We start from the raw sequence: 26349 nt of genomic DNA, 5'->3' as shown, positions 1-26349 counted from the left end.
GCCCCGGACTCTGGCTCAGGCTGGAGGGACCCCACCCCTAAGACCACCCTAACCCATTCCAGTCACATGACCCTTTCCTGGCCTGAGGCTCCATGCCCTGAGGGGCTACACAGGGGGCAGTGGGGAGGCCTGGTCCAGAAGCCCCAGCTCTGGGAACGAGAGGCTTCTGCTGAGCCCCGGGAGCCCTGGCCCCCCCAGGAGTACCGTGGGACACAGGACCCTGGACCCCCGAAAACCTGTACAATAGTCCATATATTTATTCTTAAGCAAGTTATCAATAAAAAATTTGATACTAAAATGCTTTTACATAGTCTGCTGTTCATAAAACCTTTGTGTGTTTTTTTGTCCATTTTGTTTTTAGTGTTTACATTGGAAAAAAAAATCCAACCATCCCCTTAGTTTACACATTTACAGGAATCGTGCTTTCGTCACGTTAAGCACGGCGAGAGGGGAGGGGCCACACCAATCGCACGCACACAGAAAGGAAAAAAAGAAAAAAACAAGGGACAAAGCGGAACCCAGCAGAGGTGGGACAAAGATGAGGTGGCTGCGCCCTCCTCAGCCTTCCCTGGAACTCCAGTGGCTTGGCGTACCCCCAGTGTGTTTCTCTTCACTTGACGTTGTTCTGATCCCCGAGCCTCGAGCAGGACCTCGTACAACCACCTCCCCAGACAACCACCGGGAATGAAATATTGCACTCATGTGAGACAAAGGCTAGGCTCGGGGGTGGGAGCGGGGGGCTGGGGGCAGGGACCCCTGACCACAACGTAAGCCCCCAGCCTTGAGCTTCCTGGGGAGCCTCCGGGAATGGCCCTTCAGGGGGTCTGCCCAGCAGGTGAGAAACAGGCCCTAATGGGCCCAAGAAAAATAGGGGGGCCAAGGGGACCTGGGATTGGAGCACAGGGCACCCGCCAGCACCCCTGCTTCCGAGGCCTGTGGTGTGTGGGTGACACAGAGCTTGTCCTAGGGCAGCGGCTAACTTGGGGGGGCTTTCCTGAAGCTCCCGTGGGGCCAGGGGAACCTTGGTGTGGGAGGACACGGGGAGTCCGTGGTCCCCCATGCATTTCTGAAGCTGAAGGCTGTCGGGCTCAGGTCCAGACGGCCCTATGTATCCTGGGCTGTGGGAGAAGGGGAGGGGTATGAATTCTCCTGGGATACTGGGGTAGAGCCCCTGAGGGGTGCTCCTTGCACCTGGGGCCAAGATGTGGGTTCGGGTGGTCAGAGGGACCCTTATTCTATGCCCCGAGCACGCCCATCTGCCCCACCAAGTGGCACTGAAAAGACCAAGAAACCTCTAAAGGCGTTGGGGCAGGCAGAGGGGTCCGAGGGCCAGGCAGATTCGGCTGGTGGAAAAGGGGGCCCAGGAAGGGGCTTTCCCCTGCTTGGGGTGGGCCGTGGGGCAGAGTCTGCACTTTATTTTCTTCTCCCTTGGCCACAGCACTGCTGGCCTGGCCTCACCACCATCTACCCAGCAGGCCAGGGGTTTGGGGACACCGATAAGGTGGGTGGGAAAAGGGGTGTCTTTTGCATGCACTCTGCTGGGGGTGAAGAGACAATCTGGCTGGACTGTGAACCTGCCCTCATAGGCCCAGAGCCCTGCCCGGTTCAGGATCCTGGCCAAGCTGCCCCTTCACGCGGCACCTGCTACTTTCAGGAAAGTTAAGACCCCAGGGGTGAGGAGGGCTCAGAGCTGGGCCTTGCTTCCTGAGTGTGCCAGGGTGGCGAGGGTGAAGGGGGCGAGGGGCCAGCCCCTCCCTGCTCTGGGTGGAGGCCAGACTCCTCGGCCTCAGACCAACTGGCCCCGGAAACAGAAATCAGATATAAGTTGGAGTATGATTCAGGAAATACAATCCAAACATCACTTTTTCTTATCAATACTTTAAAATATTTGTTCGTCTTTGTCTTGTTTTGAACAGAGGTGAGATGCACGCGGCTGCTGTCACACTCCCTGCTCTGGGCTTTGCCTCTTGAATTCTTTCCCTACACACCCCTCATCACCAGCCCCTGCTCTAACACTTCTTTTCTAGGAGACGCACTGACAGCAGATAAACTCGACTGACTTTCATCTTACACGGTTGTCCCCCCAAGAGATTGGAGGGTGCCACCAAGGGTCCCACCTGACCCTCCCGTGGCCTCTGCCCCCTACCCCGAGCTGCCTCTGTCATCCCAGGTGCCCCCATTAGAACCCAGCTGGGCTGAGAACAGTGCATTTCCAAAGGAAACCCCAGGACAAAAATCGCCACACACAAGTACACACACACACGCGCTCACACACACCTTGTCACACGGACGGGGAAAAACCCTTTTCCACATTTTTCCATAAAACTTCCCCGCAGAAATACAATATTTACATAGAGAAATAAATAGACAACACACCTGATTTCTGCTTTCCCTGGTGGGAGACAGTCGGAGGTACTAGGGAATATGGCTTGGATTCGAATCTCCCGTGAACTGCCGGTGCGGGAAACGGAGGGTGCTGTGGGCGGGGCGGGCCAGGGACCCATCAGGGCCACAGCCCGACCCTCCACTGCGGATGGGACGGGACTGGGTTCCGACACCTGGAACGCTCTTTCCAGGGAAAACCTAAGAAAGCCTGGTCTTGCCCTGTGGGCTTTTGCATATTTGCTCAGACTCGCCCCTGGGAGGCTGGGGCTGCCTCCTGCCCGGCGGCTTGGCTGATGCCAGGCTCCGCACACAGGGTCCCTGGCACAGGTGGGAGGCATCTGCGGTGGGCGGCTCAGCATAGGATGGGCACGCCATCGGCTGTCACGAGGCGCCCGGTGGTGGGGTCGTAGGTGCCCGCCAGGTAGTAGAGGTCCTGCCGGTCCTGGCACTTGCGGCTCCGGGCCATCTGCTCGTACTGCTCGCGTGCCACAACCTGGCACTTGTGGGAGATGGTCTGCACGTCGTTCTCATCCTCATGGCAGGACTGGTACAGTGCGTTCTGCGGGCAAGGCGCGTGGGGCGTCAGCGGCCAGCCAGGAAAGACCCCTGCCCCCCCATGCTCTGTAAGGGTCACCGGACGGGCCTCCCACTGTGTGACCGGAACAGGGCAACCAGTCCAGAGGCTGAGGAGCCTGCCGGGGACCCTCTGGGGACTGTCGGAGTCAGAGAAATACTAATTTCCCTGGAAGATGGACACGTCACACGGTCTGGAAAACGGCTTCTTCTCAGGGAGGAGCAGAGGGCGTGCTGAGGGCAATTTTTGTCCTGGGCTGGCATCGCAGGCAGGGAGGACCCACGGGGTGGGGGCTGCTACACATCCCAGGAGTGAACTGGGCCTGCCGGATGCTGAGCACTGCCGTGGGCCACAGCCCCCGACAGTGGGGAGGGACCCGGGGGCCCTGCTCTAGGGCATGGCTACAGGCTGTGTGGCTCCCCGCGGGGCCGTGGCACCTGCTGAGCGGGAGATGTGTGGTGGGGCCAGGTGCCCTGTGTTGGAGCACAGCGCTGGCTGCTGGCGTGCCCCCTCCCCAGGGCCCCAAGGGGGGCTGGGTCCCATAGCTGCCTGGGCCTCACCTTGCCGTCGCACTGCCTCTTGCCCAGCTTGGTCTCCTCGGGGTGGTAGAACCACTTGACCTTGACCACCATGTTGCTGCCCCAGGACTCCCACATGCTCTCGATGCGGCCGATGTAGGGGAGGTTGGGCCGGCCAGCTGACAGGAAGACGGCGCAGTCCCCGACACGCAGAGTCTCCTCCCCCCGCACGATGGCCTTGTAGAACAGCTTCCGGGCCTTCCCCTTCATGCCACGCCGCTGTGGGGGACATGGGCAGGGTGGCTCTGAGAGGCTGGGGGCGGGGGGGACAGGTGGCAGCCAGGAGGCCTGGAGGACGTGGTGTGGTGTGTGTCTGAGTGTGAGAGTGTGAGTGTGCAGGGCGCCCGCAAGGACGGGAAGCGGCAGCACCGCGGCTGAAGGCCATGGCAGCCATGGATCCGGAGCAGGGGCTGCGCCTCCCCTGAGCCTGCACGTGGAGTCATGACGTCTGGACACTGGATCTGGGGCAGGGACGTGTGGACGAGACATTCACCACAGTGTTATTTACGAGGGCAAAAGACCCATGAGCAGCCCCACGTGCGTCCCTGAGCAGTGACCTGGCGAGGACAGACGCTGGCATCTGAGCGTGGGGATCCACAGCTCTCCAGCTGGCCGTGCCACTATTGACGTGGAAAAGTGAGGCCATAACATGTGGAGTGCAGCTCGGGCCCGGCGCTGACATGAAGTCGTTTCCACTGTCACGCAGGCCGTGGGCTCCAGCGAGGGGCCAGCGGAAGTAGCTGTCTGCCTTACTGGGTCATGGATGGGTTTTTGTTCTTCCCTTGAGTTTTCCACATTTTTTAACTTGAAATCAAGTAGGAAGATGCAAAAAGGAGAGGAAGGGCAGCAGGGGCGCGTGAGCCCGCCCTGGTTTCCTTGGGAACACGGAACTCCTCCTGCCACCCACTGGGGACCTACCTGTGTGGGGTTCCCCGACCACTTCCAGAGCTGCCGGGCGGGCAGGAAGGCTGAGATCTTTGGCCGGTTTTCCACGGAGGGCAGCCGCTGCCTCCGGGAGAGCTCTTTGGCTTTGGAGAAGCTCAGGGCCTCTTTGCGCTTGAGCTTGGATCTGCTGCTGCTGGGGCCTGAGCCCGCACCGGTGCCAGCCACCGTGGCCCTGGACAGGAAGCAGCGCTGGGCATGCGCGTGAGGGCCGCCACCCTTGGAGCGCAGGGCCTCGGGCTGGGCCAGGAGGGTGGGCACGGGGTGGGTGAGGCAGGTCTGCAGCAGCAGCGCTGGGTCCTCGTCGTCTGAGCTGTAGGACGAGTCCTCGTTGTCAGAGGAGCAGAGGCTGGAGGTGGACATAGAGCCTGAGGAGGAGGAGGTGGACGAGCCAGAGGAGGACGACGACACGGACAGGCGAGCGAGGAAGCGGGAGGGCACACCGGCCGCCAGCCCCGGCCCGTCCTCGTCCTCGTCCGAGAAGGAGCTGTGGCAGTCGCTGTCGTAGGGCAGTGGGAACTCTGCCTGGCCCGCGTACTTGCGCAGTGCCAGCCCCATGGACAGCGGGGGGATGGGTGCCCGCCCCTTCTTGTCCTTGCCCACAAGGGCCGGGTGCGCATAGCTGGGGCTGGGCAGGGGCCGCCCGAGCTTGGGGCCGAAGTCCTTGTCCCCCATGAGCAGCGCCCTGCAGGTTTTGTTCTTGGGGGACGTCACACCCTCATGGTCCAGCTTGACCAGGAACTCGCCGCCGGCCCGCCGCCGCCCACCCTTCTCGGCCTCCACCCTCTCGGCCTTCTTGGCCCGAAGCAGCTTGTGGGCTCCCCCGGGGAGGCCCGGCCCAGTCCCCCCGACGAAGGGCGCGTAGGAGCTGGCCAGGCTGCTGAAGGAGTCAGCGCGGAAGCCGTTGCCGAACACGGGCGTGGCCATGCTGTGCATGGGGAACAGGGCCTCTCGGGCCCGCAGCTTCTTGCTGCTGCCGTTGAGCTGGAAGAGGTTCTGCAGCACCCCCGGCCCCTTGCTGGCCGCTGCCACTGCCTTCCGCTTGGTCTGTGCCACTGCGGACCAGCTCAGCAAGGGGCTGCCACGGCGGCCCAGGAAGTGGTCAGAGGCCCCCGTGGGGGATTTGGCACCTGAGGTTAGGAGTTCGGCTTTACCTGAGGGCAAAAGCCCAGCGGAGTCAGCCCCAGCTGGGCCCACAAAACTGCCTCCACCTGCCCCTCCCTGGACCCTGCGTGCCCCATGGGTCTCCTCATTCCCCCAGCCCCCAGAGGATGCCTTCCCCCATCTGGGTTCTGGGAAGTCCAGCAAAATACCAGCTTTGTCTTTGCTAATGGATTTCTTCCCGGGTGTCTTCAAAGCTTCGGGGCCATCCTGTGCTTTGGGGGACAGGCTGGGGGTGGTGGCTTCACTGGGCGGGGGGGCCTCGCTGGACGCCTTCTTGGTCCTCCGGCAGCTGCTAGACACTAGCAGGGCTGGAGAGGGCTCTGTGCCTGTGGACAGCATGGGCCAAGGGCTTCAGTGCCATGGCTGTGGGGTACTGCCACCCCAACCCTTCCTTGGGAGCCTGTCTGGACACAGTGGAGCCCAGGCAGGGCCCTGCCCCACGCAGGTCCCCGGCTCACACTGGATCTTGAAGTCAGGCGGCAGCAGCCTGACATTGGAGACAGCGATGTGGCCGGTGTCCCCATCGTCAAATTCCACCACTACCGAGTCCAGGTCCTCATCTTCGTCACCAGAAGCCCCTGTGGACGGCACACCTGAGCTTGTGGCTGGAACCCCCAGCAGGTGCCCGAAACAAGGAGGCGGGGCTGCCAAGGCCGGTCGGGAGCGTGAGGGGAGGGCTCCAGGGTTCTTCTCCTTGACCACACGGAGGGTGGAGCCGCCCTGCAGCCGGGGCCTCCTCTCCAACTCCTGCAGTGCCTCCCATGCGATGCCACCGTCGCCCCACCCCGACCGGAACCTGACCTCCCCACACGTGCTGATGCCCACGTGCCCACCTCCCAGCTGAGTCCCTCCTGGAGGCACCTCCCACCTGCCTGGCCACTTGCCTGTGGGATCTTTGTGCCTTTCACCCTAGGAACCTACATGCCCTGCCTGTAGTCAACCGATTTTGCCCAGGGGAGCTGGTGCCCCCCGATGTACTCTGTGACCCCCAGCAACAGTGCTCTGGGTCCCTTCCTGCTGGGCCCTTTCTGCTTGGCTGGAGGCCGGAGCCCCCTCCCTCCCTCCCCACACACACTGTGCTTTTTCACGGCGCCTGGGGAGCTCATTTTATTGTCGTACTCTGTCTAAGCAAAGAGCTGGTTCTGCCCTCGCCAGCCTCGGAAGTCAGGCTTTTGGGGCCAGACACGAGCCTGTGGGTCTCAGAAGGGCCTGCCCCAGCTCCCGCCTTGGGTATAGCTTACCCCGGACCACGTTGCCCGGGTACAGACATCGAGACTTCTGGCTCCAGTAGGCGCAGACCCGCGTGCCGGGCGGGAGGTACCGGCTGGATTGTGGCCGCACGTCAAGAACCTGCAGGAACGCGGGCGGCGGCTGTGAGCAGGTGGGGTCCAGCCCAGGGTTGCCCGAGAGCCTGGTCCCTGGGCCTGGGAGTGGCTGTGGCCCAGGCCAAGGCCTTCCTTTGTCCTGGGGCGAGTCAGCCAGGAACCTCCCCAGGGCAGGTGAGCCCGGTCCTCACCGCTTCCTGCAGCAGCTGCTCCAGCGAGTAGATCCTCTGCCGGTTGCCCCGCTCACCCTCGATGACGATGCTATAGCTGGGGGCATTGGAGAGTGTGAGGCGTCATGGGTCTCGGTTGCCCTCCAGGCCCCTGCCCTGCCCCACCGTGCCCAGGCCTCACATGTCGGGTGGCTGCAGGGTCCTGACGCTGCCCGCGTACAGCAGGCTGTCTTCCTTGGGGATGAGCACGGGCAGCCCGTCCCGCAGGTCCTCCTTGTGGATGGCACATGAGCGCGCTGTGGGCACAGGGTGTCAGCAGCCAGCATGGCCTACCCACTGTCCCTCCCCAGGTGGCTGGCACCTTTCCTGGCCCTGCTCACCCAGGGCGGCACTCTGCTCTGCGCTCAGGGGGCCGCTGTCCTCCTCCTCTTCGTCCTCGTCCTCCTCCTCTTCTGAGAAGCTGCTGTTGTCAAACTCAAAGTCGTCCTCCACAGCGAAGCTTTCCAGCAGGCGGCTCACGGCCCGGCCCTTGCCCTGGGGGCCAGAGGGGTCAGGCTTGGGTGGGGCGCAGGTGGGGTGTAGGTGAGTGCACAGTGGGCTCCCAGGGTTGGGGGCGCTGCTACCTGCTTGCCGGCCTTGCGCTTCACCTTGCTCAGCTTCCGGCCCTTCCCCAGGATGGCCTTGGCATTGCGTGCAGCCAGTGTGATGGACAGGGCCCCGTTCTTCCGCTGTGCATGGGCAGGCAGAGAAGGGGCTGAGCCGAGGGTGGTGGGACAGCTTCGGGCTGACCCAGGGCTCAGGGGCCGGCATGTGGGGGAGGGCAGGGAAGGCTTTTCCTCACAGGCACCCACCCTCTTGGCCCAGCACCCCAGAGCCCAGCCTCACCCGCAGCACTGGCTGCAGCACCGTGCCCTTGCGTGTGGCCCTCTTGAGGCGCTCGCTGGCCAGCTGGCTGCCCTCCTCACGGCAGGTGAAGGCCCGAGAGGGGCTGAAGAGGGTGTCCCTGCTAGAGGTGGCCCCTGGCTCTACCCGCAGGCCGCCCTTGGCCTTGCCCTTGGCTTTCTTCTTGCCCAGCGCACCTGGGGGCCTCTGCCCTGAGGCCCGCTCCAGGGTGGTGCCCACCTTGGCCTTCACTGACCGCCTCTTGATCTTGACCTCACTTTCAGGGCTGGACAGGTGACAGGCCCCTGGGGGAGGGAGGGAAGGCCGTCCCAGGGATCCCCATCCTGGAGACCTGGCTGGTTGGGCTGACTGTACCTGTCCTCTCCTCTGGTTACCTAGCAACCCCTGCCCTCCCTCCTGGTTACCTAGCAACCCCTGCCCTCCCTCCTGGTTACCCAGCAACCCCTGCCCTCCCTCCTGGTTACCTAGCAACCTCTGCCCTCCCTCCTGGTTACCCAGCAACCCCTGTCCTCCCTCCTGGTTATCTAGCATTTCCTGCCCTCCCTCCTGGTTACCTAGCAACCCCTGCCCTCCCTCCTGGTTACTTAGCAATACCTGCCCTCCCTCCTGGTTAGCATTTCCTGCCCTCCCTCCTGGTTACCTAGCAACCCCTGCCTCTCCTTCTTCTTCTTGGCCTTCTGGTTGGCCTCCATCTTGACCACAGAGGAGGGCGAGGGCCCCAGCACGGCCACACTGGCCCCGGCACGCAGCAGCAGCCCTGCCTCCCTGGGTGGTGCCTCTGTCCCCAGGAGACCCTCACAGTCCTCACTGTCATAGCCACTGCCTGGGAGAGAGGCAGAGGGGTCCCGATGACTTGATGTTAAGCTGTGCCATTGAGAGGTGGGGGAGATGACCCTCTGGGCATGCGGTTATGGCGGGGCTGTGAGTGGAACCAGTCACTGTCACCCTCTGGGCTGCTCTGTGGGGCTGCTTTGGGGGCAGGCGCCTGAGGTCCTGGCCTCCAGCCTGAAGGGATTTGTATGGGTGTGGGGACATGGGATTTTTTCTTTATACCCTGGGCAATGGGGCACCTGCCTGGCAGGGCTGGTGCCCCCTCCCCAGGAAGTCCCTTCCCCTCTTTCTGCTGTCCCCCACCCGCCCAGATGGCCCTCTGCCCCTCCCCCAGCCCCAAGCAGCCCTCCCTTTGTTCTTTCTCAGGCGTCTGAGACCTTGGGGGAAGGGGCTGGCAGAAGAAAGGAAGCTTCTATTTTTCTAGGCTCCTGTTTCTGGACACACGTGTTTGCTGGGGGGTCAGATAACGCCTCAGGGTCAGCCCAGCCGGACGCTACAGTTGCAAGGGCTGGGGCCACTGGGAGGGCTATTTTTAACCTGGACGCTTCCAGGGGGCGTCCTTCCTTCCCCTTCGGCCCCGACATGGGGGTGAGGCACACTGAGAGCCACTGAGCTTGCCTTGCGGATGGGGGTCTCCTGTGAGACATTCGCTTTCTTCCCCAGCCTGTCTAGTGAGAAGGTCTCCTTGGACCTGTCACACCCCACGAGCCCTGACCCAGCCCTGGTGGTGGCCGTGAACCTGCCGCCCCCTCCTCCAGCCCCCCAGTGACCATGACCGGGGCTCCTGGCAGTGGCCACTCACGCCAGCAACTTGCCTGCCTCCCGGGACGCAGCCACGGACGGCTGGGCTGGGCACCTGGGTGTCTCCCGGTTGCTGTGGCCCTTGGGCTGTGGGTGCCGCGTGGCCCCAGACACCTTGGCACTCTTGGCTCGGGACAGCTTCTCCCGGATGCGCCCCCCGGGGGTGGCCTCCTTCTGCTGGAAAGAGCTGAGGCCTGCAGGCAGCCCTTTGCTCTTGACCGTGGGCTTCAGCTGGGCCACCCTGTGGGCCACAGAGGGTGCCAGCCCGCCGGGGCAGCTGCTCTTCTTACACTGTGCCTTCTCCTGTGAACAGGGAGGGGCAGCTGCATTTTCAGGGTGCCCTCTGCAAACCGCAGCCCCTGGGTGGTTAGGTGCCTCTCCGTTGATGCCCAGCTCAGAACTGGTACCTCCCAGGTCCCTGCCCTCGATCCACAGGGACTGAAGGGATGTCTGGCCCAGAGACACAGGGCCTGCCCCGGAGCCTACGCTTGGGCCTTTCCCACCCACTCCACTGCCTACCAACTGCCCACCCCACTTAGGGGGCACCGAGGAGGCTGAGGGCCCAGTGGCTGTGGGTTGTGGGGCCAGGCCATTAGCTTTTCTCAAGGCAGAGATGAAACAGCATCTGGACAGACAGGCGAAGCATGCTGGGGCCCACCTCTCACCCGGCCCCGAGGCCACGGAGAGGGGAGGGCAGGAGGCATCTGCTGTGCCAAGAAGGAAGGGGTGCCGGCAGACGGGGGAGTCCCCGCCACACCAAGTGTGCCCCGGGCCACCTGAGGAAAGGCAGGGCCCCGCTCCGGGGAGTCTTTGTGAGCAGAGCGTGGCCTCGGCATTTGCTTTCCTGCTAGGGTGAGACGAGGAGGGTGGAGACACACGGGCAAGTGGCAGCAGGGCCACCCGGTCAGACCTTCCCACACCACAGGGTCGGGCTCCTCCTCCTGCCATTGGCACTCAGAGCTCCCCAGCCTTGGTTCGCTTGGTTCTGAGCAACGGGTGTCAGCACAGGGCTGGGGAGAGTCCGCTATTTGCTACCTGCCCAGGAAGGGACCTGAAGGGCCCTGGGGCCAGGCGGGTGCTTCGGCACTCACTACAGAGGCGGTCTGCAGGCCCGCGTAGACGCTCCTCTCCAGCTTGCTCCGTTTCTTTGCAGGCTCGCCCCCGCTGCCCCCTCGCAGCTCCGCACACAGCAGATCCAGGCTTGTCCGCACCGCCCTGGGGGAACGGGGTGGGGGGTGCAGGGCAGATGCAGTCCTGGCCGCCCCAGCCTTGTCCCCCTACTGTCTCTGTAGTGGGTCACACTCCTCCAAGGGCCCTACGTCTCAGGCAGACAGAGCTGAGGGTGAGGGGCCCCGGGGGCTGAGCCAGCTCTGACTTCCCCTCAGCACTTGCCTCCAGCCAGCCCCTCTGCCTGCCAACCACCAGCCCTCAGCAGTCCCTGCATCCTCAAATCCACCCCATTCCCCACTAAGCTATATTGGAAGCACGCTTCTGTTACCCGAATCCCATCCTTCCAGCCTGCTAGCAAGGAACGCCCTGGCAGTGCTGTCTGGTCCTAGCTATAGTGACCCAGAGGCCAGGTGTCCGGGGCTGGGGCCGCTGAGGGCTCTGAGGGGACGCCCAGTACTCAGGAGCCAGGGCTCTGCTGCTACTGGGGCTCTAGTGGGGCTGCAGCCTCAGCCTTGGCACCTGGAACAAGGGACAGCCGCACATGCGCCGTCTGTGAGTCTGAGGCAGGGCTTATGCAGGCTGGGTCCGGCCCTTGGCAGGTGTTCAGGGCCTGATGCTACCACCCTTAGGAGTGGGGTGGGCACCAGGCAGGTTTGTGAGAACTGCATCCACATTTCTGCCATAGCTGGAAGAGGACACGCCAACTGGAGTCCCACCGGGGCGGCGGTAGGGGCAGGCGGGCGGGGCAGGGTCCAGAGAAGCCTAGGCTTTCCCCTGAGTCCCCAGGGACCCCACTGCCTGGCTCAGGCCCTCCCAGGAGCCCGTCCTGTCCTCCACGCACGTCTTGAGGACGGAACTATGCATCCTCAGCCCCTCCCAGATAGAGCCCTGGACACTGCTGGCGCCGAGCCTCAGTGTTCCCCATGCCCCACAGCTGTGCTGTCCCCTAGGCTGGGAGCTGGAGCAGAAATCGACTCCAGCCAACATGGGCCTAGCAGCTACCTCCAGATGCCCCCAAACAGGTCCCACCTGATTCCCCCACATCCCGGACTCCCCATCTTGTGCGGGTGACCCGCTCTCCCCAGAACCTCCCACTGCCCCATTTCACATGGGGAAGCCAAGGTTCACGGTCTTTCTGCCTGTTCCTGGCTAGACAGGGGCTGGGGGCTTGGCCTCTCACCTTTCAACCCCCTGACTCACAGGTGCAAAGGGAGCCCCAGCTGCTCATGAAAATGAATCACAGATGGAGACAGAGAGCCCTGCCTGGCCCTGGCTGGCGCGGCTGGACATCCCTTTCCACCTTCCTGCCCACCGAGGAGGCTGGGCTTCTGAGGGCTGAGGGGCCAAGCAGGAAGCCGTGGGCCAGAAGACGCCCCTGGGCCCCCACTCCTCAACTTCCTGCCCGTCCCGGGGCCAACTGCCTCCGCCACCACTGCCTGGATGAGTGAAGGCAGGAGGTGGAAGGGTGAGATGGGGCCCTGACCCTCAGGAAGAGGGGTCCTGGACTCAGTTTCCCTGAGGTCCTGAGACTGCTGCCTTCTAGCCAGACCCTGGCTTCCAGGGGCCCTGTCCTGCCCAGCAGCTCCCACAGTGCTGGCCGGTTCTCAAAGGGAGACCCCAGGAGACCCCCCAGGAGACACCTGGGCAGGGCAGGGGCAGCTCTGGGGGGCTGCCATATGGTGACCCCCTCCACTGCCCACAGCCACGCAGCCCCTCCCTATAACCTTCCCTGCATTTGCTAATGTTTTGTGACATAAAGCCCTGAGATTAATTTTTTGCCTCTGTCTTAATTGAAGGAACCATTTAGTGCCGATTTAACTATTATTACCAAATCATCAGGATTGATGCAGTGCGCACACGCACGCGCCAATCGTGTTTGGAGGAGCTCGGAGGATTTATGCAAATGGGCCTGCCGGGAGAGGCAATTTGTAGCCGAGAAGGACAATTATACCAGGCCCGGGAGTGCACCAACGGCTGTGCCGGGCGGGTAATGGATAATAACATCGCGCCGGCAGCCGTGAGCAGCGCCGCAGCGTGACCAACGACTTTATACAGTGCAGATAAAGAGGCCTGCACGCAACGCCGCCTCACACTCCAGGGGGCCGGGTGGGGCACGGGCGGGGACGATGCCACAGCCAGGTGTGCAGAGCCAGTGTGGCCGGGCCTGGGAGCTGTGGCTTCCAGAGTGGGACCTGGGCCAGGGTGCTGCTGGGAGCTGCCAGCTAGGCAAAGCCTGTCTGGAGGAGGGCTCTGTCCACTGGTCAGTCTCGATGGTCTAGGAGGGGCAGGGCCAGGCCTTCAGAGTGGCTGTGAAGGGGCACCAGCAGCCCCGGAAGCCTCAGAGGAGCTGGACCCTGCTGCCCCAGCCTCGAGGGCCCAGGGCCAACCACAGGTGCCCTGCGATGCCAGTGCCCAGGACTCACTTGACTTTCTTGCCATCGCTCCTGGGGAGCGGCCCCGTGGGACGTGGGGCAGCCAGTGAGCTTGAGTGTTTGCGCTTCCTCGGCCGGCCAGGCCCCCGCCGCACAGGGCTCCGCGAGCTCTCGTCTCTCCTGGGGGCCACAAGGGGGATGGTCAGAGGCTCATGCAGAATCCAGCGCCCCAACAAGGTTCCAGCCGAGGGCATTGGCCTTAGATGGCTACTGGGTGCCGGGAAAGGTGGGGCCCAAACTTGGCCTGGGGAGCCTGACCCCTCAAGCAGAAGGCAAGGCCAGCCAGGGCCCCCGCCGCCCCCACCTCCCACCAGCCACATACACTGGTCAGGCGCTGCCCCTGCCCTCGTTGCAACTGCGGGGTGTCCCCTCCCCCAGAGAAATTTCCAACTTCTGCCCTGGCCCCCCAGCGCCCCTAGTCCTCCCTACTCCCCTTTCTGCCACTGTCCCCTCACCCGCCACCCTGCGGCCGGCCTCCTGCACACCAGGCTCTGCCGAGCGGCTCTTCCAGATCCCCAGTTCTGCCGCTTGGTCCCACCTGGCCGAATGCCTCCCTCCTCGGGCCCCACTGCCTCTGGGAAGGCCTTCCTGACAGACCCCAGTGTCTGCCCACAGGCAGGGTGCAGAGCCCAGTCCTGGCCCGTTCCCACATCGGCCACAGCACCGTGGGCACCTCCCAGGGGTGGAGGTGCAGCGACCCTCCCAGGCCCTCCCACCACGCCGGGCGTACTCATGGTCGTGCCTGCGCTGCAGGCGGGCCAGCTCCCGCTGCTTCTCCTTGTAGCGCCGCTGCAGCTCCGCCAGCTGCACACGCATCCCCACCTCTTGTGTGTCCAGCCGGTCGATGGCGGCCTTCAGGGGGCACACCTGGTGGGCAGGGGCACAGGGGCCTGTGAGCCAGGCCAGGGCCCAGGCTGGGGCTGTGTGGCAACACATTGGGCAATGTGGGCACTGGGACCCCTACTCACAGGCTTGGTCTTGGGGGTCCAGGTGTCCTTGCGCTGCAGGATCTGCATGCGGGGGGTGAGCCTGGGGCCGCTACAGGGGTCGGCCGTGAGTGGCTGTGCCGGGGCAGTGGTGCTGTCTAGGCCAGCGGCCTCCACCAGGGACCAGGCTGTGGCCAGCGTGGCCAGGTGCTGCAGGTTGAAGACTAGCACGTCCTCTTCCTCCTCTGTAGGGCATGGGAAGGTCAGAACGGGCATAGCTGGGCACACACTGCCCCTCAAAGGCTCTTGATGTCAGCCGTGGCCCCCTGAAGCCACCCAGCCGTGAAGACCAGGATGAGGGTCAGGAGGCCGGGAAGAATGAGGTGGGCATCAGGGTTGGCATCCAGCACCCGTTTGGTTCCAGGCTGGTTGTAGGGCTGGGCCAGCTGGGAGGACCCAGCGGGCAGGGTCCTCCGTGTCACAGAGCAAAACAGGCCCCAAACCATCTAAGTAAAAGCAAGCTGCTCATTACTGCTTCTAACAGAAACACCTGGGGGTCCCCCCACCGGGGGTACGCTGCTTCGAGGCAGCTCTGGGAAGGGACACTCGCTCTGGGGCCCTCAGAGACAGGCAGCGCTGCAAGAGGCCACTGAGGCTTCCAGCATGGAAGCTGTTGAAGTTCAACCAAGTTCCATTCAGTGGCTCAAGCCCGCGGTTCCCTCAGACGTCTGTCCATGTGGCTTTAACCAAGTTCAAAGTCACATGGAGAGATGGCTTTGGAACTGTGGGCTTCCGTACCGGGGCATCATTCAACCCAGGTAGTGGAAGCTGGTGTCCCCCAGCAGCTAAGATGTGCCACTGCCCGTCCTTCTGCCCATCAGTCCTTCCATCTACTCGCCTATGTAGACACCTAAGGAGCAGTGGCTGCAGGGAGGCCAGTGGTCAGTGCAGAGGGAGGGACAAGTCCCTTCGATACCTTTAGCTTTGAGACAGGCCCTGCTTTATTGCCCGGGTTGGAGTGCAGTGGCTCCATCACGGCTCAATGCAACCTCGAACTCCTGGGCTCCAGCACCTCCCACCTCAGCCTCCTGGGTAGCTGGGACCCCAGGCCCTCAATTCCTTGTGAGGAGGGCAGCGGCAGGGGTTTCTGGATGCAGCCTTACCTGCTGTGACCCTTCTCAGAGGGGCCCCCACCATTCCTCCATCCTCCCTCAGGGCACCAAACCCCTGCCCCTGCCCCGTCTCTGAACACAGTGCTGGGCTCTGCCAGGCCCTTTCCACACACTCCAGCCCTGTTGCAGGCAGGAGGGCCAGGGGTTGAGCACAGGTCAGGAGGGGGGGCTGCCAGGGCCGCATCCTCTGGGACCTCAACCTGGGGGCGGGGACGGGGGAGCTACCCTCACAGTGACTGCAGGAACAGCGGCAGCCCAACAGCCCAGGGGGTGGCCCGGGGAAGGGATGGCCCATCTCGGGGTCAGAGCTTGGGCCAGCAGAGGCTGGCATCATGCAGGGGAGGGCCCAGCATGAGGATTCAGGGCCTGAGTAGGGGGACCCAGCCCTGGGGGCTGACAACACAGACTAGGAACAGGGCCCCCATGGACTGATCCCACAAGGACATCCAGCAGGAGATAGGGGCTAGACAGCTTGCGGTAGGGGTTATGGCCAGGAAGGCGGGAGAATTGGGGGACCCCTGTGGGGTCAGAGTAGAGGTGCTGGCACCCCCGGGAAAGCCTAGGAGTAACGATAACCTCACAGCAATGAGCACCCTAAACCTGGTCTCTGCCTCTGAACCCCATGCTCCACTTAACGGACTTGGGCTCCCTAGAGACATAGTTGATCTCAGCCAGAGGCAGGAGTGCGGGGTGACCAGAGCAAACCCCTTCCCTAAGGGGGCACATCAACGCCTGACCGCTGGGGGATGCACCTGAGATTCCACCGAAGGCATCGACCTGAACGCCCCGGCCGGGAGGCGCTCCACGGTGTGCAGCCAGTTCCCTCCTCAAGTACAGGGGAGGGCCCGGAGGCCACAAGCCCAGCCCAAGGGTTGATCCATCCCCAGAGGTCATTACTCAGAAGCCAGGAGGAGCTCGGAGGGGCAGATGCTGGGGTGCAAAGCTCTGGGCCGAGAGCACAGATCTGGTGGGGACCATGGGAACGCTCAGGCTGCTGGGTCCAGGGTCCACAGGGAACGGGAGGGGAGAGAGGGCCGAGGGGGGTGGACTGAGCAGCTGTAGCCATCAGCAGCTGGGAAGATGCATCTGCAGGCCCCTTCCACTGAAGGCCCCAGGTCTCCTGGTCTCCGGGTCACTGCAGTTGGCCAGAAGTCTCTCTGTGCCTTCCCTGCCCTTGCAGGCTACAGGCGTGTGGCCCCCACATGGCCTCACCCAGATGGCTCTGCCAGGCCTGGGGGCTCTATGCCTGCCCGGCCCCGATGCTGGGGACTTTTTCCCCACTTTCCCCTCTGCAAATCCTGCTGTCTGAAATCCTGCTGTCTGGCACAGGACAAAACCAGTCTCCTAATTAATTTCAACCAAAGTGGTCACTATACTTGTAGAATTGAGCTCTGAGCCCAGCAGCTGCACAGACCTGCCCATTAATTGGGACAAGGAGAGGGGAGGGGCGAGGGTGGGGGCCCAGGAGGGGACCGTGAGGTGGAGACCCGGAGGGCAGAGCTGGCCCTGACTCTGCCTCTGCACACCCTGGTGACTGGGACACCTGGTCTGGCCAGTGTGTGATAATATCCATGCTGGGTTAAGCCACATGGCTCCCCACCTGGGACACGTGGTCTACACCTGATTATTCATGCAGTGAACAGGCTCCTGTCCTGCGGGCGTTCACACAGGCAGACGGGCCACGCTGGCCACACACACGGCACCTGCTTTCTGTTGACGCCTCCTCATGCTGCCGGGTGAGGGTCCCCGGCAGCTCAGGCCATGCCCCGAGGTGCCTCCACCTCGCCCTATCTACCTTCTCATACACCGCCGGCTGGAGGCCCAAGGGAGGGCCTCTGGGGGGTCCCGGTGGAGCCCACCCTGACTGGACTCCAAGCTTCCTCAAACCCTCTGCACAGCCCCACCCAGAGGCAGAGACTCTGGGCCAGATACCCCCGAGGGCAGGCAGCTCCCAGCACTGTGGGACATCCCTGCCGGGTGCGGGCCAGCAGCCTCGTCCAGCAGAGGGTGACCAGAGGCCCCTGGGGAAATGCACTGTTCGAGAACATTCTCTTGATCGTGGTGGTGAGATTTATGCATCCACAAAGCAGTGGCCAAGCCCTGAGGACTGTCAGGTTCGTGCTGTGAACAACCACGGCACCGTGCCCGGCTGGGGGACACCCTCCACCCTGGGGCTTTCTCTGGGGTCCACAAGGAAGACGGCAGGAAGCAGGGGCTTTCCCGGGAGCGCTGGACCGCAGGGAGTGCCCAGACCAAGGGCTGGGGTGGGCTAAGCAGAGACCCGGCCCTTAGGTGTCTCAGGTGATCTGGCCCCGCCCACCATTGTCCAGCTGTCCTTGGGGCCTCTGGGTGGGTGGAAGAGCCCAGGAGCTCCCGGTCCCATAGGCCTCCCTGCAGCAAGAGCCCCAACCTCCTGCTTCCCCCCCTGGGCCTGAGTGGGGAGCCGCCGGTTCCTGAACTGGACCCCCAGGCCAGGGCAGCAGCCATGGAGCCTGAGGAGGTGGAGGCCTAGCAGAGCAGGAGGCAGGCTCTCCTGTCCTCTTGCCAGGACACGGGCCCCTGTTCAGCCACTTTCAATAGGAGGTGCTGCCCGAGAGGCCCTTCCTCTGAAACCACCATGCAGGTGAGTCCCGCTCCCAGGACCCCACCTGGGATAGGGGGATTTGGAAATGGCACACCTGCCTCGGACTTCCACGGATGAGGGTCGGCAAGGGGAGGTGGACACTCTCCAGGGGACCCACCACACTTTGGGGACAACTGAGCGGGGCCCAAGGCTGCCATCTGGCCAGGTGACCCTGAGCCAGGCCTGTGGGTCCCACCGCTGGGGCTTTGGGGGGTGGCGGCAACCACCGGGCTTACCTGGCACAGCCCCCTCACTCCTCTGCCGCTGGATTGCCAGGTCGGCCAGCTCGCTGAGCAGAGCGATTCCATGAGTCCCTGAGCTATGGGGCAGGGGGGCTGTGCTGGGGGGCCCAGAGGCTGCTGGGGGCTGAGGGTCTGGTGGGCTGTCGCTGGGCAGGTCCCCCAGGTCGATGGTGGCGGCCACCAAAGCATCCAGGCCTGGTAGTGCCCTGGGTGGGTGGCTGTTGTTGGGAGCTCCCCCACAGTCCTCCTCTGAGTCCTCCATGCTCTGCTGCCCCAGCTCATCTTCCTCCAGCTCGTCCTCCTCAGCAGTCGGCTGCTCTCCCTCGTCCTCAGGGGCACCCGGGCTCCCTGCTTGCTGCTGCACGACTTGCGGGGAGGCCCCTGATGAGGGCTCCTGCTCCCCCTCCTCCCTGCTCCTCTCTTCTCGTGCCCCTCCCTGAGTAGAATGAGCCTGGCCGGTGGCCTCGGGGCCCCCTGCCTCGAGGAGGGCCCCACATTGCAGTTCTTGTAGCCCCTCAAGTGGGCTGGGGTCCGCTGCCTTCCCCTGGGGTCCCCGCTCGGCAGGGTGGGGGGGTGGCGGCAAGGTCCTGGGTGGCCTCCCTGGCCCCTGAGAGCAGCCCGGGCTCCTCCAGGCTCCTGGGGCTGCAGGAAGGTGGCTCCCCAGGCAGGAATGTCCTTGTGGGCTCAGGCTGGGCCCCCAGGGTGGCGGTTTGCATAGTTTCAGGGTCCTCGAGGTCAGAAGAGTGCACGTCTGAGGGTAGGGAGAAGCCCAGGCCAGCCACGGGGCGCAGGTATCCGGGAGGCAGGTCTGCAAAGGAGGGGACAGGTCAGCAGGGAGCTGGGAGTGGTGGTGAGGGGGTGTCCTGCGACAGGACGGAGGACAGTGACCTCGAACCCTCAGACCCAAGCCCATGTGGAAGGGTCCTGGGCTAGCTGCAGGTCTGCAAGACTGGTGGCGGGGAAAGTGTTAACGTTAATTAAGGGGGCAGCCTGGCCGGGCACAGTGGCTCACGCCTGTAATCCCAATACTTTGGAAGGCTGAGGAGGGAGGATCATTAAGGCCAGGAGTTCAAGACTAGCCTGGGCAACAGAGTGCACGAACCACTACAAAAAAATAAAACAACAATTAGCTGGGCGTGGTGGTGCATGCCCGTGGTCCAAGCTACACAGGACGCTGAGGTGGGAGGATGGCTTGAGCCCAGGAGGCCGAGGCTGCAGTGAACCATGTTCGTGCCACCACACTCCAGCCTGGGCGACAGAGGGAGACACCCTGTCTCAAAAAAATAAAGGAAAAAAAAAAAGTGTGAGCAGCCTGAGGCCAGCCCCTCATTCCCCTGCCGAGTGGCTCTAACGCTCCCCCAACAATCCTGGCCGCCTGGGCTGGGGTGGCCTCAGGAGCCATCTCTGGCATGCTGTGCTGTGGGCAACCAGAAAAGGGGAAATTTGTAAAACATGATGCTTGAATCAGGGTTTTCCCTGAACCAGAACGAGCCGGCAGCATGTCAGAGGCATCACGTCCCATTAACTGCAGGAAAGAAAAAAAAAAAACTAAGGGAGAAAAACTGAAAGCCTCTGCTGGCTCCGTCTCCTGACCGTGAAACTAGGACGGGTTTTATGTTCGCCACACAGTTTCCAGTGTGAACTCAGCCCCATTCAGACAGAATCAAATAGGCTGGCGGGGAGCGGATGAGCGGGTGGCAGGGGCCGAGGCCAGGTCCGAGACCCCCCCACCCGGGCACCCCGCCTCACTACCCCGCCCTCACCCAGCTTTGCTGAGACCCTGAATGGCAGCCTGGTCAGGTCCCACGCCCGGTGCCCCCCAGGGTGCCAGCACCACCACCAGCAGGCCCTGCCTTCATTGCTGGAGCGTCCCCACGACGGCCAGTGGGACCGTCCTCATTGCGCCTTCGTCAGCCCAGGGCCAGGAAGGAGGCAGCTGGGCCGCTGTGTGCTTCTCCCATGCCCATTGGGAGGGTTGGGAAGAGGGAAGAGAAAGGAAGGGAACAGCCACGCTGCCCTGGGCCTGGGCCGGTGTGGAGCAGCCCTGCAGGCAGCCCGGATTCAGCCCTGCCAGGCAGGGGTGGGAGGGCTTGGAGCGGAGCACAGCAGACCAGGCCAGCCGGCTGCTCTCACCTGGTTCGGACGTGACGATGTCAGCCGTGGACTGCGGACCCTCCCCAGTCTTTTCCTCGGCGCTGGGCACCCGGGAGCCAGGCCCGGGGCTGCTGGCAGGGCAGACATTTAAAGTGCACGGGGCGCTGGGCCGAGGTGGTGGGGTGGGGCAGCTGGCAGGGGGCTTTGGGGCGGGCGGGTGGCAGCAGGGTGGCAGCTTGGTGGGGCCTGCAGCGGGTGAGGGGGCGCCTGGGGCCGTGGGGGTTAAGGCAACTGGCTTGTGAGCAGACTTCGGGGCCTTCTCCTGGGCGGGCTCCTCCAGATCCAGGTGCTGGTCTTCGGGCTTCCGCTGTCAGGGATGGGGGAAGCTCAGGCAGGCTCAGGCTACCCTGACCCCATAGGGTCCCCTGCTTGGGTTCATCCTGCCGGAGGGCAGGCGTGCAGGGGTCTCCCGGAGCCAGGCTCAGCCAGGCAGGGAGGGGGAGAAGTGCCTGGCCCAGGCAGGCGTGGCTGGGGGCGGTACCTGGAACTGGGTGGCCCTCTGCTGCTGCAAAGCATAGAGCTCCTGCTGCCGGAGGAGCTGTGGCCTCGAGTACACGGGGAGCTGGCCGGGGTGCTGCATGTGAGAGGCAGGGCCCCGGCCCCCATACATGGGGGGCCACAGCGAGGCCTGGTCCATGACATCCGCTGCGGGCAAGGCCCAGGAGGGGTCAGCCTGGCTGGGGAGGGGACAGCTACGGGGCTGCTTCCCCGAGTCCCCGTCACCCTTTCCTTAGCCCACCAAGCCCACTGCTCCCTCCTGAGCCCTGGCCAGCCCACCCCCAGCTGCCCCTCCTTCCAACAGCCCCCCGAGTGTGGCAGCCTAGACCAGGGGCCCTTACCAAGTGCGTGGGGGGTGCTGTGGGGTGTGGGCTCTGAGGGCAGGATGACCAGCTGCGTGGGGGCGTCCTGGGGAAGGGGGAAGACAGAGGGCACGGGGCCAGCCACGGAGGCGGGGAAGCCGGGGGGCAGGTTCTGGTGCAGGGCAGGGTGCCCCAGGCCTGGGAGGCAGAGGGCACAGTAGTCAGGCCTCCCACTCTCAGGGACCAGGAGGGAACCCCCCGTCAGCCCCAGGCCAGCCCCCGCCCTGGGATCACTGACCGTAGGAGTGCCCCCCCATCCACAGGGAGGGGCTGCGGGTGCGGGGCAGCCAGGGGGGATGCGGGTGGGTGTGGGGGGCTGGGTCCCCGCCCAGCTGGCTGCTCTGCATCATGAGGTGGGGGGCCAGGTCCCCAGGGCAGCTGCTCGGTGGGTGGATCCGGGCGAACTCTACGCGGTCTTTGCTGTCCCTGTAAGACCCGGGGCTCAGCCCTGCCGCCAGCGCCAACGCCCAGCTCCCCATCCCACCCCCGGCCCTTTGCTGTCCCTGTAAGACCCGGGGCTCAGCCCTGCCACCAGCGCCAACGCCCAGCTCCCCATCCCACCCCCGGCCCTTTGCTGTCTCTGTAAGACCCGGGGCTTAGCCCTGCCACCAGCGCCAACGCCCAGCTCCCCATCCCACCCCCGGCCCTTTGCTGTCTCTGTAAGACCCGGGGCTCAGCCCTGCCACCAGCGCCAACACCCAGCTCCCCATCTCACCCCCTGCCATCAACCTGGGAGAGAGAACGGGACCTGGAGGCTCAGGGAAAACCCCAGGCTCCAGCCTCAGTGCTCTGCAGGGCTGACTGGGGGCCCTCTCCTGGCCCCTGAGAGTGGTAACCTGACTGTTGCAGGGGGTTAGCTGAGACCCCCAACTCAGGATGAGACCCCAGAAAGGCTCTAGGGGTGGGTAGAAACCCACCCACAGCCAGCCATAGAATCTGCTGCCCACAGCCAGCCATAGAATCTGCTGCCCCAGCCATGACCACCCTCTTCCTCCACATGGCTGAGTGGGGAGCCCCAAGCCCAGGCCCAGCCCCACTTCCCAGGGCCACAGGCCCAGCTCTCACTGCAGCAGCAGCTCACGGCCGGCGAGCCCCAGGCGGTCATCACATAGCCGGGTCCTCTCCTCCTCGGCCTCCAGGTCCAGCGCGTGTGTGGAACGGGGCCCACCGCCAGCTGCACAGGGTCAAGAGAGCAGAAAGGAGAGGGTTGGGCGGCCAGGGAGCCACCAGCTAAGGCAAGCAGTGACCCCGCTTCGAGCTGGTGGGCCTGATGCCCTGAGGAGGATCCCCTGGTCCTGGGGCATCGGAGGGTCTGCCAAGGGCAGGTGTGGGAGCTGGGGAGCGGGGGCGCGGGGCAGGGCCAGCTGGACATCCTAGACTGGCCCGGCCTGCCTCCCTCTCTGCGCAGGGCCTGTACCTTTGAAAGCGGGGGCGGCCCGGCCCTGCCGCGCGGTGTTGGTGCCGTAGGCTGCCTCAGACCGGCTTGCCGTGTCCTTCTGCCTGGCCAAGGCCACTGCGATGCCCACAGGGGGCTGCCGCACCTCCCCGTCACCGTGCATGGTGTCATGCTCCCGGCTGCGGGCACAGTCCGGCCTCTCCGACTGGCCTGGGGCCTTAGAGGACAGGAACTTCGCTTCCTGCTGGACACAGCTGGCCTTGAGGCTGCCCAGGCCCACCAAAGGTGCCTTCTGGCCCACCACTAGGGCCTGGCTGCTGTACTTGAGCAGGTTCTTCATGGCCGAGACCTCATCCGGTGGTGCAGGCAGTTCCTGGGGCAGAAGGGCCGCCTGCTGCAGGCCACTGCCAAAGGGGTCCAGGTAGGTGCCAGCCTTGCGCTCCTCGCTGATGGCCATGGCGGTGCCCGGGCCTGCCTGGACACCCCATGGGGGCAGGTGGGGCCCGCTGTAGCCCAGGGATGCCAGCTCCAGGGACTTGCGCTTGGCCTCAGCCCCAATGCCCCCCTGTTCCACCTCGGGGGCCACCAAGTGCTGCTGGTGCCGGATCCGGGCCACCTTCTGTGCCCCTGGGGGGCCGGCCGGGGCTTCCTTGCCGGCAGTCTTATCTAAAGTGCAGCAGGCCTGGGGGGCCTTCCCGCCCAGTGGGTCCTGGTGACCAGGCCGGGCACAGTCCTGTGAAGAGGTGGGCAACTCGAAGTAGCCGCTTTTGTCCAGACTACCTTTAGGGAGTCCAGGGAAGGAGGCCTCAGGGCCTGCGCTGCCGAGATAGTCTAGGCCCTTTAGCCGGGGGTTGAGGGCCGCCTCAAAGCCCCCAGGCCGCCGCTCGCCCTTGCTCTCAGCCTTCAGGTGGGCATAGGAGACTCCATAGGCTGCAGCGTGGTCAGGGGCCATGGTTCCCTCCAGGTGCCGGTCCTTGCCCTCCCCTGCCACAGCGCAGGCCTCAGTGGCCTGGAAGGGGCGGCCTTTGTCGGCCAGGTGTCCCACAGAAGGCACGAAGGTGGGCCCGCTGGCCTTTAGGTCCCGGGGGACTTTGTCCTGCAGCGGGCAGAGCCCATCAGGGCCCCCGTGCAGCTGCAGGCAGGGGAAGGAGCCAGCGGCCGTGCTGAGGGGCGGGGGCGGCCCGGCGTAGGACGCGGTGTGGTGTAGCATCTGCCGCCGCTCCAGGCACTCGCTGAAGGCCGGCCCGGGCTCCGGGGGGCCTGCTGCCTCCTTCGCACAGCGCCCAGAGGTTGCCACCCCCCGCGCCAGGCCGCCCCAGCACACCCCCTGCACAGCTGGCTAGCGCGGCCCTGCCCATCTCGCCATTGAGCACCTTGGTGTTGAGGAGGCAGGAGGTGAGGTGCTTGGAGCGGCCCTCACAGGCTCCTCGGGGTATGGGGCCACCCTCCCTGCAGTGCCCGTCAGCCGGCACGGGCAGCACCAGCTTGTGCCGCTCCTTGCCACCACCGTCCTCCTCTGCCGCCGGCCGCTCCTTGCCCTCAGCCGCCTTGCCCGCCTTCTCTCTGCCCAGCTCTTTGCCCACGAGGAAGCGGTCGAAGTCCTTGGGGCCCTTCTGCAGGGAGCCAGCCTCGCCCCGGTCTCGATCCCGGGTGCAGGAGCCCATGGGGTGGGCAGGGGCGGCCCGGGCCACGCTGGGGAAGTTGTGGTTGGCCGGCAGCAGCGTGGGCTGGGGCGGTAGGTTGCGCAGGTAGAAGTTATCTGTGTGGGAAAGAGCCAAGGTCGATGGGAGGCCTTAGGGGTGAGGCTGGAGGAAGACTCCCTGAGACAGGTGCTCCAGGTGCCTCCCGGACACCAGCTGGCACTGACCCCCAGGTTACAGCCTAGGGAAGGTTTTTGCTGTTTTTTTTTTTGAGATGGAGTCTCACCCTGTCCTCTGTCACCCAGGCTGGAGTGCGGTGGCGCGATCTCGGCTCACTGCAAGCTCCACCTCCTGGGTTCACGCCATTCTCCTGCCTCAGCCTCCCGAGCAGCTGGGACTACAGGCGCCGCCACCACGCCCAGCTAATTTTTTGTATTTTTCGTAGAGATGGGATTTCACCGTGTTAGCCAGGATGGTCTCAATCTCCTGACCTCGTGATTCGCCCACCTTGGCCTCCCAAAGTGCTGGGATTACAGGTGTGAGCCACCACGCCCGGCCTATTCTTTTCTTTTCTCTTAAAGACAAGGTTTCACCATGTTGCCCAGGCTGGTCTCCTGAGCTCAAGTGATCACCCGCCTCGGCCTCCCACAGTGTTGGGATTACAGGTGTGAGCCACCGTGCCCGGTCATTTTTTGCTTTTGTTTTTATAAAATTATAGTGAAATATGGATAACATAAAATTTCCCATTTTTGGTGCACAGTTCAGGGGCACTGGGCACATTCCCCCTGCCGTGCAGCCGTCACAAGCATTCATGGCCAGAACCTCTCGCCTCCCCGTACTGAAGTTCTGTCCCCGTGAAACACTCACCCTCCGCCCCCATGTTCAGCCCCCACACCTCAGAGATGGGAGATGCAAACCCGAGGCCCGTCTCTCCCCGACCTGGCCCAGTGCCAGTAGGGATTTTCGGGGGACACGGGGCAGGCAGTGAGTGTTACAGGGCATCCCCGCTGGGTCTTTACAAACAGGCACCAGGACCTTGGAAACCAGGGACAGGTGGCAGGCACAGCTCCTGGAGCCCCCGGAGAAGAGGCGAGAAAGGACAGGCGGTCATGGAGGAGGGGCTCACCCACCTGCTGGACCCCCTGGGAGCTCCCAGCCCCTCGGCCTCTCGTCTGGGTCTCAGTCTGGTGGGGCTAGGGTAATGGGTTGAAATGGAGAAAGGCCAGCGGCTCCGGGGGCAGAGAGCAGCAGCTATGCTCACCCTGCCTGGTGGCTGGTGGGTGTCTGGGGGCTCCCTCTGCCAGTCCCTGAAACAGTTGCCCAGCCTGGGCCCTCGGCCTGGGCCCGCCCTTCCCGGCTAGGGTCTGCCCCAAGCTCTCCACACTCCTGGCTGCCCTGGGGGTACCCATCACCCCCACAGAGGGGGCCAGGTCACCGCCTCTGGGGACCCTGGGTGGGGGGGGCTGTCCCTCTCCACGCCCAGCTGGGTGGGTGGGCAGCAGGGTGGTGCCAAGAATGGAGGGAGCAGACAAGGGGGGAAACAAAAGAAACATTTGGAACTTGTAAAATTGTCCTCAGGCATGTAAATTCCTTGTCAATTTCCTGCTAATTAGAAACAAGGGGGAAGGGGAGCGGGAAGGGGCTAGCCCCAGCGAAACCTAATTAGCTCCATTTCCAAAACCAAATACTGTTCTTGGACGTAGCTGCACCACAATATTGTGAAAGCCGAGAGGCCTGGCCGGCCCACTGCCCGGAGGGAGTCCCCTGTGCTGGTGGAGGGGTTGAGTTTCTGGGGCTGGGACCAGCCACCTGCCTGCCCTTGACAAACACTGTCAAAATAACTGCACGCGCAACCGGGCTGACGTGGGTCTGGGGGAACGGGGCCTGCGGGGCCGTCCTCTGGGCAACAGAGCCCCTCAGCCTGCAGCCACAGGAGCTGGGATGTAGGGTGAGGAGACGGGTTTAGGTGCCTGTCCTGGGTGAGAGCTGAATCCCCTGGGTGGGGCTGGTGGTGAGTTCCTGGCCCCCATGCCTGCTCCCCTGCAGCTGGCTGGCACGGGC

The 26349-nt window shown here is 64.1% G+C and overlaps 1 protein-coding gene across 1 annotated transcript in view; it reads right to left on the bottom strand.

The window, feature by feature from the left end:
* Positions 1-234: 234 nt before the first annotated feature.
* BAHCC1 (BAH domain and coiled-coil containing 1) overlaps positions 235-26349 on the bottom strand; it is a 67065-nt gene continuing 40950 nt past the window's right edge. The window contains 26 exon segments of the mRNA XM_073005490.1: positions 235-2944; positions 3520-3756; positions 4456-5633; positions 5793-5969; positions 6102-6221; positions 6885-6993; positions 7160-7235; positions 7320-7434; positions 7519-7672; positions 7762-7866; positions 8024-8325; positions 8682-8860; positions 9684-9976; positions 10765-10888; positions 13267-13395; positions 14006-14142; positions 14244-14446; positions 18233-18809; positions 18811-19046; positions 20372-20699; positions 20874-21037; positions 21232-21390; positions 21491-21678; positions 22318-22426; positions 22670-23948; positions 23950-24407. Coding sequence (XP_072861591.1) covers positions 2738-2944; positions 3520-3756; positions 4456-5633; positions 5793-5969; positions 6102-6221; positions 6885-6993; positions 7160-7235; positions 7320-7434; positions 7519-7672; positions 7762-7866; positions 8024-8325; positions 8682-8860; positions 9684-9976; positions 10765-10888; positions 13267-13395; positions 14006-14142; positions 14244-14446; positions 18233-18809; positions 18811-19046; positions 20372-20699; positions 20874-21037; positions 21232-21390; positions 21491-21678; positions 22318-22426; positions 22670-23948; positions 23950-24407 — 7343 coding nt within the window. The 3' untranslated portion in view covers positions 235-2737.

This window comes from Chlorocebus sabaeus, chromosome 16, assembly GCF_047675955.1.
Source record: "Chlorocebus sabaeus isolate Y175 chromosome 16, mChlSab1.0.hap1, whole genome shotgun sequence".
NCBI classification, from domain to species: domain Eukaryota; kingdom Metazoa; phylum Chordata; class Mammalia; order Primates; family Cercopithecidae; genus Chlorocebus; species Chlorocebus sabaeus.
Note: the sequence above shows the minus strand (reverse complement) of the source record. Positions and strands in the feature narration are given on the sequence as shown.